The 13,933-nt window shown below is 40.6% G+C and overlaps 1 protein-coding gene across 1 annotated transcript; it reads right to left on the reverse strand.

Moving 5' to 3' along the window:
- Positions 1-3,880: 3,880 nt before the first annotated feature.
- Positions 3,881-4,828, reverse strand: LOC129688616 (olfactory receptor 52R1-like). The gene has a single exon (XM_055623556.1). The coding sequence runs from the start codon at positions 4,823-4,825 to the stop codon at positions 3,881-3,883; it is 945 nt and encodes a 314-aa protein (XP_055479531.1). The 5' UTR covers positions 4,826-4,828.
- Between the last annotated feature and the right edge of the window lie 9,105 nt (positions 4,829-13,933).

Consider the following 13,933-nt stretch of genomic DNA (forward strand, 5'->3'; position numbering starts at 1 on the left):
CTGCACTTGTCTGGCTGATGATTGTGTGTGTATTAGTGTCTTTTATTGTTGCTTGACCAAACAGCTGTCAAGAATCAACTTGAAGATTTATTTTGACTCATGGTCATGATGATAACATCTATCAAGTAGAGGAGGTCCTGAGGTAGAAGCATGGAGTAATTGGTTGTATCATGTCCACAGCCAGAAAGCAGAGAAAGATGAATGGTGAAGCTGAGCCAATGTCTCTCCTTTACTGACTCCAGCATTCCAGTCCATAAGATCTGGCTGCCCAGAGTTAGGACTGGACTTCCCTGCCAGTTATGGGAACACTGTCACAGACACACTCAAGAGAAGACCGCATTAAAATTCCTCCTGTGTATCATAAGTCTTAATGTAATCACATTATCAATTGAAATTAACCATAGCAATGTGGTTGATGCCACAGTGGTTGTAAAATGATGTGGAACGATTCATTATTGATGCTCTAAAAATAAATGATAAGAAGGTAAACTGAAAGCTTGTAGGTTCACAGATCTGGTCATATCACCATGAGACATCTGAGTCATTACTCCCACTGTCATGGGAATTTATGCATGATCTTTTATATGGTTTTTGATATTGTCAATCTGATTTTTGTTGTTGTTTGAGACTTTCACAATGTATATGTGTGTTTTGATCAAATGCACACTGTTTTCCCCCTCCAATCTCACCCTTAGTTTCCCTATTACTTTCCTTCTCAATCATATACGCTCTCTCTCTTTTTTCTTCCTAAGCCCACTGAGCCCATATAGTGCTAACTCTACTGAGTGACTAAAGAACCATCCACTGGAGCAAGGGTAGCTTTTCAGGGCCCACATCCCTGAGGAACACTTACTCTTCCTTTCCTAGTCGACATCAATTGTCAATAGCTTTTTTATTCTTCCATTGAGAAACATCATAGTTGTTTCCAGATTCCGGTTATTATGAATGAAGCTGCTATGAACATTATTGAGCAAGTGCTCTTGTTGCATGGTACAGCATCTTTTGGGTATATGCCCAAGAGCAGCATATACCCAGTTTTCTGAGAAAACTTTAAATTGATTTCCAGAGAGGTCCTGCAAGTTTGTCTCTCACCAGCAATGGAGGGTTCTTCACATTCTTTCCAGTATGTGCTGTAATTTGAGTTTTTTATCTTAGCCATTCTGATCAGTGTAAGATGGAATCTCAGAGTCATTTTTATTTGTATTTTCCTGATGACTAAGGACATTGAGCACTTTTTAAAGTGTTTCTTGGCCACTTGAGATTCTTCTGTTTAGCATTGTACTCCATTTTTAAATTGGATTATTTTGTTGGTTGGTGTTTAATTTCTTGTGTTCCCTTTGTATTTTGGATATTACCTCTTTGTCAAATATATGGTTGGTGAATATCTTTCCCTAATCTGTAGGCTGCTGTTTTGTCCTTTCAATAGTGACCTTTGCTTTACAGAAACTTTTCAGTTTCAAGAGGTTCCGTTTATTAATTGTTGATCCTATAGCCTGAGCTGTTGGTGTTCTGTTCAGGAAGTTGTCTTCTGTGCCAGTGAGTTCAAGGCTCTTCCCCACTTTCCCTTATAATAGATTTAGTGTATCTGGTTTTATGTTGAGGTCGTTGATCCACTTGGATTTGAGTTATGTGCAGGGTGATAAGTATGAATCTATTTGCCTTTTTCTACATGTAGACATCTAGTTAGATAAGCACCATTCTCTCAACCGAAGAATGGATAAACTGTAGTACATTTACCCAATGGAATACTACTCAGATATTAAAAACAAGGACATCATGAAATTTGCAGACAAATGGTGGAAACTAGAAAAGATCATCCTGAGTTGGGTAACCCAGAAGCAAAAAGACAGACATGGTATATACTCACTTATAAGTGGATATTAGACATATAATATAGGACAAACTTACTAAAATCTGTACACCTAAAGAACCTAAGCAAGAAGGAGGACCCTGGGTAAGATGATCAATTCTCACTAAGAAAGGCAAATGGAATGGACATTGGAAGAGGGAGAAAACAGGGAAAAGGACAGGAGCCTACTACAGCGGGCCTGTGGAAGACTACCCAGCAGGGTATTGAAGCAGATGCTGAGACGAAGGAAGAAAGGAAAGAAGAAAGGAAGGAAAGAAAGAAAGAACAAAAACAAAAGAAGAGCAACAGAACCAAGAAATTTGGGCCCAGGGGTCATTTCTGAGACTGATACTCCAACCAAGGACCATGCATGGAGATAACCTAGAACCCCTGCACAGATGTAGCCCATGGCAGCTCAGTGTCCAAGTGTGTTCCCTAGTAAGGGGAACATGAACTCAGTGGCTATCTCTTTGATCACTTCCTCCTGAGTGGGGAGCAGCCTTACCAGGCCACAGAGGAGGATAATGCAGCCAGTCCTGATAAGACCTGATAGGTTAGGGTCATATGGAAGGGAAGGAGGACCTCCCCTATCATTGGACATGGGGAGGGTCATGGGAGGAGCAGAGGGTGGAAGGGTGAGATTGGAAGGGGACAAAGAGGGAACGAGTTACAGCTGGGCTACAAAATGAATAAATTGTAATTAATTTAAAAAAGATGATAATTCTGAAGGAAATTACCATTTAATTGTGTGAACAGAATTTTATAGATTTTCCATTCAGCTAAAACCTTAGAATATATTTTCCTTATGACATAATTCTTCCTCTTTATTTTCCAAAGAATCTGTCTTTCATTTTGAATTTTTTTTCTCAAAGATTCAGTGGATTTTAGATATGAAAAACCAAGTCTTTAGTTCAATTAAAATTAACTAAAATTAAAATTGCTAAGGTTAAGAAGTTGAGATTTGGTAACAATGTTGCCTGAATATTTGTAAACTGTTGTACATATTAATTTATTGTGTTATCCCTGACCTCAAGAACTGTTAAATTCTTTTCCATACTCTTTGGTACCAATATCTTTTGCATATGTTTGTTGATATTCTAATTACTTTCCTCTCACACTAACATCCTGATCTATCATTTAAAGCTAATCATTAAAAATTAGTGTTGAAATTTCATGTTGTTCTCCAAACTGAAACATCTTAACCAAACAAAACAAAACATAGCATTTTAGAAGAATAAATTTAGAAATCTATGATACATACCTCCTGTGGCCAGTAATAACACGACCTAGCATTTATCAAAGCTTCTTCTCTAATATATTCACAGTTTCTGAAATGCCTTCAAGACTTATAGGTTGTTTTTTGTTGTTAATTGTTGTTTTTAATGTTATATATTGCCTAGTTTCACATTTTCATGTAATTGTGATGACCTAGTTCATTGACACACAACAGTCACCTGCTCCATGTTTTACATTTAAAGGGTTTTCTGTTTTATTGATATAAATAATGAATTTATGTAAGCCTTTTAGACATACTTTAGTTTTGAAAAGTCTGTTTCTGTACTGAGATTCCAAAATGGGGAAAATGTATTAAGCATCATCTGTTTGAGGCATAGTTTTCATCTCTGTTTCAAACTATATTTCAAAATATACTTCTACCAAGATTTAAAAATAATGTTTTTGTGCATATTTTTTTATTAATTACACTTTATTCATTTTGTATCCCCCCATAAGCCCCTCCTTCCTCCCCTCCTGATCCCACCCTCCCTCTCCTTTTTTATGTTAATAATCTATAGAAGATGGCATTCTTTTAAAGCATTCAGTACTTTAATACTGTGAAATATTTTATTTGTTTTTCTTATGATGACAAGAACAGGTTAAGTAAATATGTGTTATTTACAAAAGGTCTCAAACCTCTCATTCTGGGTAACTTGAAAGTTGTTCCACTTCTCCAGGAAGGCTTCCAGATACCTTGAAAAAGTGTACTGCTCTGTGAAAGTTTTGTTGATTATGTCCTATGATCAATGACTTGGCTCAAGGGTCTTTTCTCCAGAATCCTCGAACAACTCTGTCCCTGATCTGTTTGGTTCTAACTCCATATATGATGGGGTTGAGCATGGGAGGAACCAGCAGGTAGACATTAGCAAACATGATGTGCACAACTCGGGGCACATGGTGGCCAAAGCGGTGAGTGAGGAAGGTGAAAAGGGCTGGGATATAGAAAGCCAAGATAACACAGACATGGGAAGCACAGGTGCCAAAAGCTTTGAGGCGGGCTTCGCCCGAGGGCAACCTCAGCACGGTTCTCAGAATCATCACATAAGATACACTGATGACAATTATATCAAAGCCAACCACAGAAAATGCCCCGAAGAGCCCATATCCACGGTTGACTCTGGTATCCGCACACACCAGCTTGAGCACAGCCATGTGCTCACAGTAGGACTGGGGAATGACATTATTGGGGCAGAAGGGCATCCTGGAGATCATGAAGCAGAAGGGGCTCACCCACAGCAGCCCTCTCACCATGACAGCTGCCCCCAGCCTGATGACTACAGATGTGGTCAGGATGCTGGAATGTCGGAGGGGAGAGCAGATAGCCACATAGCGGTCCAAGGCCATGGCCATGAGCACCCCAGACTCCACGGAAGAAAAGGCATGTATGAAGAACACCTGGATGAGGCAGGCATGGTATTCAATCTCGTGATCGTGAAACCAGAGTATGGCCAGCATTTTAGGCTGTGTGGAAGAGGACAGGACCAGGTCAGTGGTAGCCAGCATGGCCAGGAAGAGGTACATGGGCTCATGCAGGGTGTGGTCAATTCGGATTATGTGTAGGATGCTGACATTTCCAGCCACAGCCACAGCATACATGACACAGAATGGAAAGGCAACCCAAAACTGATAGTTCTCCATCCCTGGGATTCCAAGCAAGATGAAGAACAGAGGATGGGAAGAGCTGTTCCTTGAAGACACCATGAGAGAATGGTTACTGTGTTCTCAGCAGTGAAGATACTGTATTCTCTGTAGATGGTGACAATGGAATGAATGTTATTGATTTATAAATCCTTTGAATGATTCTATTGGAGTTTACTCAAAAAGTTAACTGCATTAGTACAAACAGATTTGCAGCATGAAGTGGTGCCGCTCACTACCTTCATTCACACATTGATCCGGAGAAGTTCTGAATACAGTAGTTGTAATTGTAGTTATGCTTTCACAATTAGTATCTTTCAGGACAGTGAGTTATATTAATGGAAATATATCTTGACCAATAACGCTATAGTCAGCCCCATATTTCTATTATTTATAACAAAAGAGGATCATTTAGTCTTGTTCATATGACCTCATCCCTCTGAAGGAAGGCATACTGTTTAAAGGGTTTTGTTCACAGGTGATGACTTAATATACACTGTAAAGGAAACCTGAAGAAGTTTTGGGGTAGAGCAGAACTGAACGTACACCTGTAACTCAACACGCTCCCTTCACGTATGCATCCTAATGGATTGGAAGGCAGCAATGAAAAACTATTTCTGGCTCTGTGAGCAGCATAGCCTCCCTTGCCGCTCAGTACGTTAACCTTGAATACAGAGCAGCCTTACTCAGCCATCAATGCATATGTGTGTTGATGCATTCCAATAACAATGTTTCGTAAAGGCTACAAGCTGCAGGTTAGCAGCCGTGTTCTTTATGATAAGTCAGCCTGGAACCCTGCTCTATCTCTGTCACCTCTGTACCCCATACAGAGTAGGACTTTAACAAGCATTTGCCAAAGGGAATGATGGAAGAACTCTGTTATTCAGGAGCAGCAGGTGTATTCACGAGATAGCAATATCCTAAATGTCTCACTGTAGCTCTCTTAACCTTGTTTTGAGTCATACCCACAAGGCAGGTTCTTTTTTTTTGATCTTTCTAGAACTTGCCTCACAATTGTGTTTGTTGCTCGCTGTGTGCATGGGCTAGCTTTGCTATGACTTTTGTGGAGCACAGCGTTCCTCAGAGGGAGCCGTACAGAGTTCTCACCTGCTTCTCCCTCAGCATCTTTCCTCTGCTTAGTTTCAGTTGGATTGTGTCTTATTACTTTGGAAGCTTTAGTTATAATCCTTCTATAAAAACCAAATTCTAGAAGGAAAGTAGTTTGAACCCATCCCTGTTGTCAAATCATTTTTTTTAGGAATGAAAAAATACATTAATTTTACAAATATGTTAAAGTCTAAATGCTGCCTCAATTTTTTTTTCCAGGCTCACAAATGTTCTAACCTCCTTCTAATTTTCCTCAGATTTAGTGTGGTTTGATAGAAATGGGTCTCAGAATTTATAATATACGTTCTAAGTCAGAGATTTTATTGTATGAAGACTTTATAGCTACAGGTTTGCTTAAAGCAAATCTTGCTACTTAACATATGGTGAAAATTCATAAAAACATATCATCCTTGGACTCGGGTGTGTGCTCTATTTTCTTTTTCCAAGTCTCGTCTTCTCAAGCCTTAAGAGTTCTGTTTGATCCAGGTTTTCTCCTCACCAGTTTTTGGTATATGTCACTGTTAGCTCATTGGTATCTAACCACTGAGCTTCCCAGATGCCCAGAGAAGCTTCCTGTGATACCTTCCTTTTTTGGTGAAGACAATTGAAAAGGTGTTGGCTAAAAGTACAACTTTCTACTGTGCAAGGGAATCTCTAAGTACCTGTGAAAGGATTGCTGCCTTATCAAAGTTTGCATTTCAGAGCACAAAATGTCAGAATCATTAATTGATTTACTTCCTATTACCTACAAAAATGTGTGTCAGAGAACGGCACCCTCTACAACCAGAGCTTCCAGAAACATGCTGCTGCCCTCACTGGCAACGGGTTATAGAAATTCCCATCCTGGCTGGGTAGAGTAGAGACCGTTACCTCATAGTAATAAAGGCTGGTTACACAATGGATTTGTTCAGTTGTGTACTGAGTTGGAGATACATGAGCATTTCCACCATGACCCACGCCCCTTCACCGGACTGCGTCTGTGTTCCGAGCTCTGGCTTGTGCTGTGGCTTCTCTGAGATGCCGTTTCTTCTTAACATCTGTCTCAGTCTTGGAGGTTTGATGCGGTGTTACTTGCTCTGTACTTCTCTACAGTTTGGTAATTCAGTCTCTTCTACTTTCAGCTCCCCATGAACAATCCCTGAAAACCCATTTGTCTGTCTCGTCACTTTTGCATACAAATAACCCCCAACAATAGACCATGACAGAAAAGACTGGTTTTCTGTTCTCGTTTCCTATCTCAGAATCAGATTTTCTTCCATGGATATCATAGAATAACAAAGCCAAACTAGGACCTGAGTGTAAGTGGGAATCATTGCCAGGTGCCTCTTTTTCTTTCCCATGCTACGTTCTCTGGGCATTATGGAATCCATTGCCTTCACTGTTTTCCCCACCAGACTTACGAACCAAAGACAAAATCAAAGACATGTCATGGATAGTAAATAGGAATTTAACCAATATCTGGTTGATGAAGTTCAATGTGAGATTTTCGATATGGAAACACAGTTTACCAAGTTAATATTAACTTTGAGGATCAAAATATGCATTTTCTAATCTTAAAGAAAAGGGAAAATATAATTTCCCTTTGACAATCCCCTTTTCTTCTCTAAGTTGCTATTAAATATGTTCTTTTATTTTTTTCAAATATGCTAGAATTCTTCCCTTCATAATGTGTTCTGACGGAGCTGAGTCATTTACTTTGTGAACATTATGACTAACATGATTACACTTTGGGTTTCTGACTCAGTTTTCTAATTCTCCACATAAAATTTAGCTTTTAAAAATTGTATAGAATTTGGCTGAGGAAATTTAATTACTAGAACTATGGCTTCAAGCTGAGTATAGCCTAGCTTTTATCAGTGAATGTGGGTTTGGATCCAAGGACCTGCTACCTCCGTTGTATATCCTTTACTCCATCTGTAAGGGAAATACTAGTGTCCAGCACTCAAAAATGCAGCTGAAGTTATTTAAGAGGTAATAGAAAAAAACGGACAAGATCTTATTACTGAATAGTTTCAGGGAAACTGAAGCTTTGTTCTCTCACGTTAAAGCACCAGATCTGCTTGTAAAGTGTTAATAACTGAGCATGTTAGGTCCATGCTTAACCTCCTTTCTGGAGGGCTTGTGTCTGGAGTAGTCTTCCTACCTTTCTAGGTCTCAGTGGAAGGCACAGTGGAAATCATTATTCTCGCTTTCCATCACAGAGTGCTGTTAAGTGTTTACAGAACTCAGGATGCCAGGGAAGTACAGTTCATAGCCTCGCCTGCTAGCTTCCTGGAAGCTCTCTGAGTCTGGCTGCTCTTGGGAAAGGGCATATATGCCCTATGGCACAGAAAATCTCTTACCTGGAGGACTTCTTTTTTATAACTAAGCTGAACCTGACCACAAGTAGTTCTAACAGGCCCCTGGGATTCAGCTTGGCAGAGACCTTAAATGAGGGTCTATTTAAAGGAATATGCCTTTCCTTTCCCTTCCTCTCCCTTGACAATTCTCTCACTCCTAAGGTCCATTGTTGCCTTCTCATTGGTTTCCTCTGAGGCCGGGCTATGCAGCTGAAGGTGTGAACTCCTAACTTTTACTTTCTCCTCTGCGCAAGCGGATGTAAAGGCTGGGTAGCTGAACGCATGTGCAAGAGGTGTGGCAGGGCTGTGAGCGTGAGCAGCTGTGTACATGCATTGTGTAATTAAGCTGAGGGGGACACTGACAGTCGTATGTGCAATTGTAAAGTTTGTTGGTATTTAATCTATGTTGACATGTTCATGTGAGGTTGGGTAATAAATGTGTATAAACGGTTTGGATTTCAATATGTGTATGCACATATACACACATATATAAGTTTATGTGCAAGCGTGCGAATGATTTTGTTTTATGACACGCAGTTAGTGCGATCGCATCACGTTTGATTTAGTGGTTACGGAAGACATGTGCTTTGTGAATGCGTGGGCCTAGCTGACAGTGTGGGCTAGCGTGTCTGGGATGAACACACGCACGAGTGAGTATTGTCACCTAGGCAATCTCTCAGTGCCTCATTGTACGCTGTCATAGTGTGATTCCAAGGCCTATCTGTTTTACAACTTTTTATTTTTTCACAATTTATTCATTATGTATGCGGTTTGAAGCCCCCTCTCTCAACTCCTCCTAATCCCATCCCCCCTCCCTCTTCCCTTCTTCCCCTAGGCCACTGAAAGGGGGAGTTCTCCACTTTTGCCATCTGCCCATAGATTGTTAAGTCTCATCAGGACTGCCTGGATCCTCTTCCTGTGTGGCCTGGCAAGACTGCATCGCCAAGGGCAAGTGGTCAAAGAGCAGGCAATAGAGTCCATGACAGAGGCAGCACCGCTCCCCTTACTCAGGAACCCACATGGAGACTGAACTGCCAATTGGCTATATATGAGCAGGAGTCTAGGTCTTCTGTCTTCATGGTCCTTGGTTGGTCCTTGGTTGGTCCATGGTCCTTGGTTGGTGCTTCATGGTCCTTCAGTCTCTGAAGGAACCCCTGGGCTCAGGCATTTTAGCTTTGTTGGTCTTCTTGTGGGGCTCCTGTCCCATCCATGTCAAGACCTCTCTCTTAGGTGGGGCTTATGATCCAGAGAAAAAGGAATTTCAGCAGAAATTCTGCCAGTCATTTCTGAGCCTTGCTAACGCTGGAAGGCTTTCTTCTCTCAACACTAACATCCCAAACCTACACAGGCTTTCTCTCTCCAGAGCCTTATTGGAGTCTTGCCTGTTATGTATTTTAAAAATTTTTAAAACTTTTATTATTATTATTCTCTCATACAATATAACCACCGCGGTTTCCCCTGCATTCCGTCCGGTCCTCCTCTTCCCCTCTTCTCTTTACTCCTCAGGGTTCTCTTTCGAAAAGAGCAGATGGCTTAGAGTTATCAACTGAACAAAGTATAAAAAGTAGCAGTAAGATGAGGGTTGAACCCTCATATGAAGGCTGAGGCAGGCAACACAGTAGGAGGAAAAAAAGTCCCAAGGGTAGGTGAAGGAGCCAGGGACACCTCCACTTTGAAAGTTGGGAGTCTCAAAAAGCAAAACAAAAGAAACAAAACAAAACAAAACGCCAGGCTGAACAACAACATATTTGCAGAGGACGCAGTGCAGACCCAAGCAGGCTCCGTGGCGACTGCTTCTGTCTCCGTGAGCCCCCGCGAGCCCCGCTTAGTTTATTCTGTGGGCCGTATTCTCCCTGTGTTCTCTAGTTCCCTGGCTACATCGTTCCTCCCATTCTTCCTCAGGGTCCCCGAGCTCTGAGGGGTGGGGCCGATGGAGATTTTCAATTCTCTCTCTCCTTCTCTCTCTCTCTCTCTGTGCCTAATGTTTGGCTGTGGGTCTTTGCATCTACTCCCATCGGCTACTCTCTGATGATGATTGGGCTACGCAATGATCAACGAATACAGCAGAATATCATTAGGAATCATTTTATTGGTTCTTTTTTTATCCTGGGTCACTGGGCTATCCAGCCTCTGGTTCTGGCCATCCAGGCAGTGTTGGGCATGGACTCCCTTTGTGACATGGGCCTCAAATTAGATCAGTCGCTGCTTGGCGATTCCAACACGTTCCGAGCCTTCATTGCTCTCTCACATCTCGCGTGCAGCATCCTCTTCATTTCAGTCAGGAAATCCTGAATTTACTAGTAAGACGGGGTAGATATGAAACCATTACGATTTACATATGATTATTATTCCTTGACAGATATATGCACAGAATACAGTATACTTTGATCACACTCATTTCTCTCTTCAGCCCCTCCTCCAGGTTCTCCCTGACTTCCCTACACACATTCTCCCATTTTCTCTCTAAAAACAAAACAAAGCGAAATAAAGCATGGAGTCAAAATGTGCCAGTATACAAAATTTAATTACAAAGCACACATAAGTTAACTGCATGTTAGAATATCAGTAATGCCAGGAATTGGTAAGACTCGTTAGTCATCTTAGAATCCATGCCAAATGTGGTCTCAGAGCAGCAAAACCATCAGAACCCAGAACTCAGCCCTGGGTCTAGAGCCGGTGAAACCAGATTTTCTCTGCAAGAAGATACATTTGTATAGTCCTAAGATATGCCAAAAATTTGGTTATGTTTATGAGCACATGGTCACATTAATTAGGAAGATATTGAAGAAAGCTGTGAGCAGACAAATGAAATAAAATTTTAATTCTAAAGAATACATAAATAGTTTCTGTAAAGCAAAGGACACTGTCATCAGAACAAGACAACAGCCTAGAGATTGGAAAAGGATCTTCACCAACCCTATATCTGACAGAAGCTAATATCCAGAATATACAAAGAAGTCAAGAAGTTAAACAGCAACAAATCAAGTAATCCAATTAAAAAATGGGGTAGAGAGGTAAATGGAGAATTCTCAATAGAGGAATATAGAATGGCAGAGAAACACTTAAAGAAATGCTCAACATCCTTAGTCATCAGGGAAATGCAAATCAAAATGACCCTGAGATTTTGTCTTACACCCAGCAGAATGGCTAAGATCAAAAACTCAAGTGACAACACATGCTGAAGAGAAAGGGGAACCCTACTCCATTGCTGGTGGGAATGTAAACTTGTACAACCACTTTGGAAATCAATCTGGTGCTTTCTCAGACAATTAGGAATAGTGATTCCTCAATATCCAGCTATACCACTGCTAGGTATATACCCAAAGTTTGCTCAAGTACACAACAAGGATATTTGCTCAACCATGTTCATAGCAGCTTTATTTGTAATAGCCAGAAGCTGGAAACAACCTAAATGTCCCTCAATGGAGGAATGGATACAGAAATTGTGGTACATTTACAGCAATGGAATATTACTCAGCAATTAAAAACAAGGAAATCATAAAAATTGCAGGCAAATGGTGGGAGCTAGAGAAGATCATTCTGAGTGAGGTATCTCAGAAGCAGAAAGACACACAGAGTATATACTCACTTATAAGTGGATATTAGAAATATGATATAGAATAAACATCCTAAAATCTGTACACCTAAAGAAGCTAAGCAAGAAGGAGGACCCTGGGTAAGATGATCAATTCTCACTCAGAAAGGCGAATGAGATGGACATCTGAAGAGGAAGAAAACAGGGAACAGGACAGGAGCCTACCACAGAAAGACTCTGAAAGACTCTACCCTACAGAATATCAAAGCAGATGCTGAGACTCATAGCCAAACTTTGGGCAGAGTGAATGAACAAGGGTAAATTGTTTACATTCCCAAATAACGTTATAGCAACAGATATGGAATTAACAGAGGTGTCTATCAACACGTGAATGAATGAAGAAAATACGGCCTATGTGAACAAGGTAAAATAAAGTCACAAAGAGTCATATCCCATCTTGGAACTCAAATGAATGAACTGGAGGCTTTCCATTGGGTGAAATGAAGGAGACAGCGAGAGACAAATATCACATTTTGTTCTCATACAAAGAGGCCAAATGATGTCATGTTGGCTGTAGGATACTGGCTACAAGAGCCTTGGAAGGAAAGAAGGAAGGAAGGATAAATGAAGGCAAAGTGTTGGATAATAGGTAACAAAACACAATGCAAAGATTCGGTTCTGGTATCCCACACTACAGGACAATGGTTACAGTGTACTTTCAAACATTTCATGAAAATGTGTAACAGAGAAGCCTGAAGGTTCAAACAGAAAGCATAAGGAAAAGAAAATGCCCACGACCTTCCTGAGCACAAGCTATATGTACATTAAAATATCACACCAATCCCTGCTAATGTGCAGATGAAGGCATGTTAATTTTTGAAAACTATTATAAAGTCAATAAGATAATTAAGAGGATAATGAAATATTATTTTAACCTGCTCCAGGCTAGTGTGTGGAGTCTCTTGGGAATTTTTAGCTGATACCTGCTGTAGACTCCCAAGAGCTCGTGGCGGCAATGAACGTTACCTGGCGGGTTCTTTATACAGGGACAGTGCCATGAGCTACATATCACAGCGCTGGCACCTCTTAGAGTGAGAGCCAGGTAAGATGCTAGCACGAAACAGGCTGTTGAGAGCTGAGGTAAAACGCACACGTAGAGAAGGTAGCACTTAAAGATGACAAATTAGAGGCAAAAGGCAGAAGTATTGGAAAGAGAGGGTTGGAATAAGTGACAGAAACCAAAGGCTGTGGTAAGTAAGTGAGAGATTTGTACGGAATTTGCAAGCAGATGCCTGTTTCCAGGAGAAGACATCTAAGCCAGTTATGTCTTATGTCTGAGACAGAACTCCTAGAGCTCACAGGGGCTCCAGATGTGACACTCTATACCTTATTTTTTCTTTGCGCAGCTTTTAAATTGAGCTTGATCTGAACCCATGTTTCTTAGGAAATAAGCTTTTAGATATAGCTTTAACAAGATCCTCATACAAGATTCCTTCTAGCTCCCATCATATTTAGAAACACATCAAAATAAGTGTTTCACAGTTAACCATTATGAAAATAACTGAAAATTGGCATAATATATATATATATATTATATATATTTGAAGTCCTGGTTCTACATCTGTTGTGTCCTTATGCAGAAATGAGTGACAGTTCCTTAAGTAGGTGAGGATTCAAAGACACGCACGCGTGTGTGAGTACGTGTGTGTGTGTGTGGGGTTATGGTCTTTCAATCCTCCTGCTGCAGCATCTTGAAGTGCTGGCATCACTGTACACCACCATCCTCAGCACCTTCCTCAGCCATCAAAAATTTCAGTGTCCACATTCCCAGACACTGCAATGTACATTTAATATTGTTGCTTCCTATTTCTAACGCTGTGATGGTCAAACAAATTTCAGACTTGACCAAAGGAACACTGTGTCTGAGCAACAGTAGGAAGGTGCCTCTGCAGTTGAATGCTAGGATGGATGTAGATTGGTGAACACTATTTCTAAACGTTAGGATTTATTTGCTATGGCAGAAGTTCAGGCTTCCAATTGGGTACCAATCCAAAGCTACACAAAAGAAAATAGATATGCAAATAAATGACTGTATTGAGAAGGTAAAGTCATAAGCCCCAGTGTAGCTTATCAATTATATAGTTTTCTTTCTTTCTTTCTTTCTTTCTTTCTTTCTTTCTTTCTTTCTTT

Source organism: Psammomys obesus, unplaced genomic scaffold, assembly GCF_907164565.1.
Source record: "Psammomys obesus unplaced genomic scaffold, mPsaObe1.curated_primary_1811, whole genome shotgun sequence".
Lineage (NCBI taxonomy): Eukaryota > Metazoa > Chordata > Mammalia > Rodentia > Muridae > Psammomys > Psammomys obesus.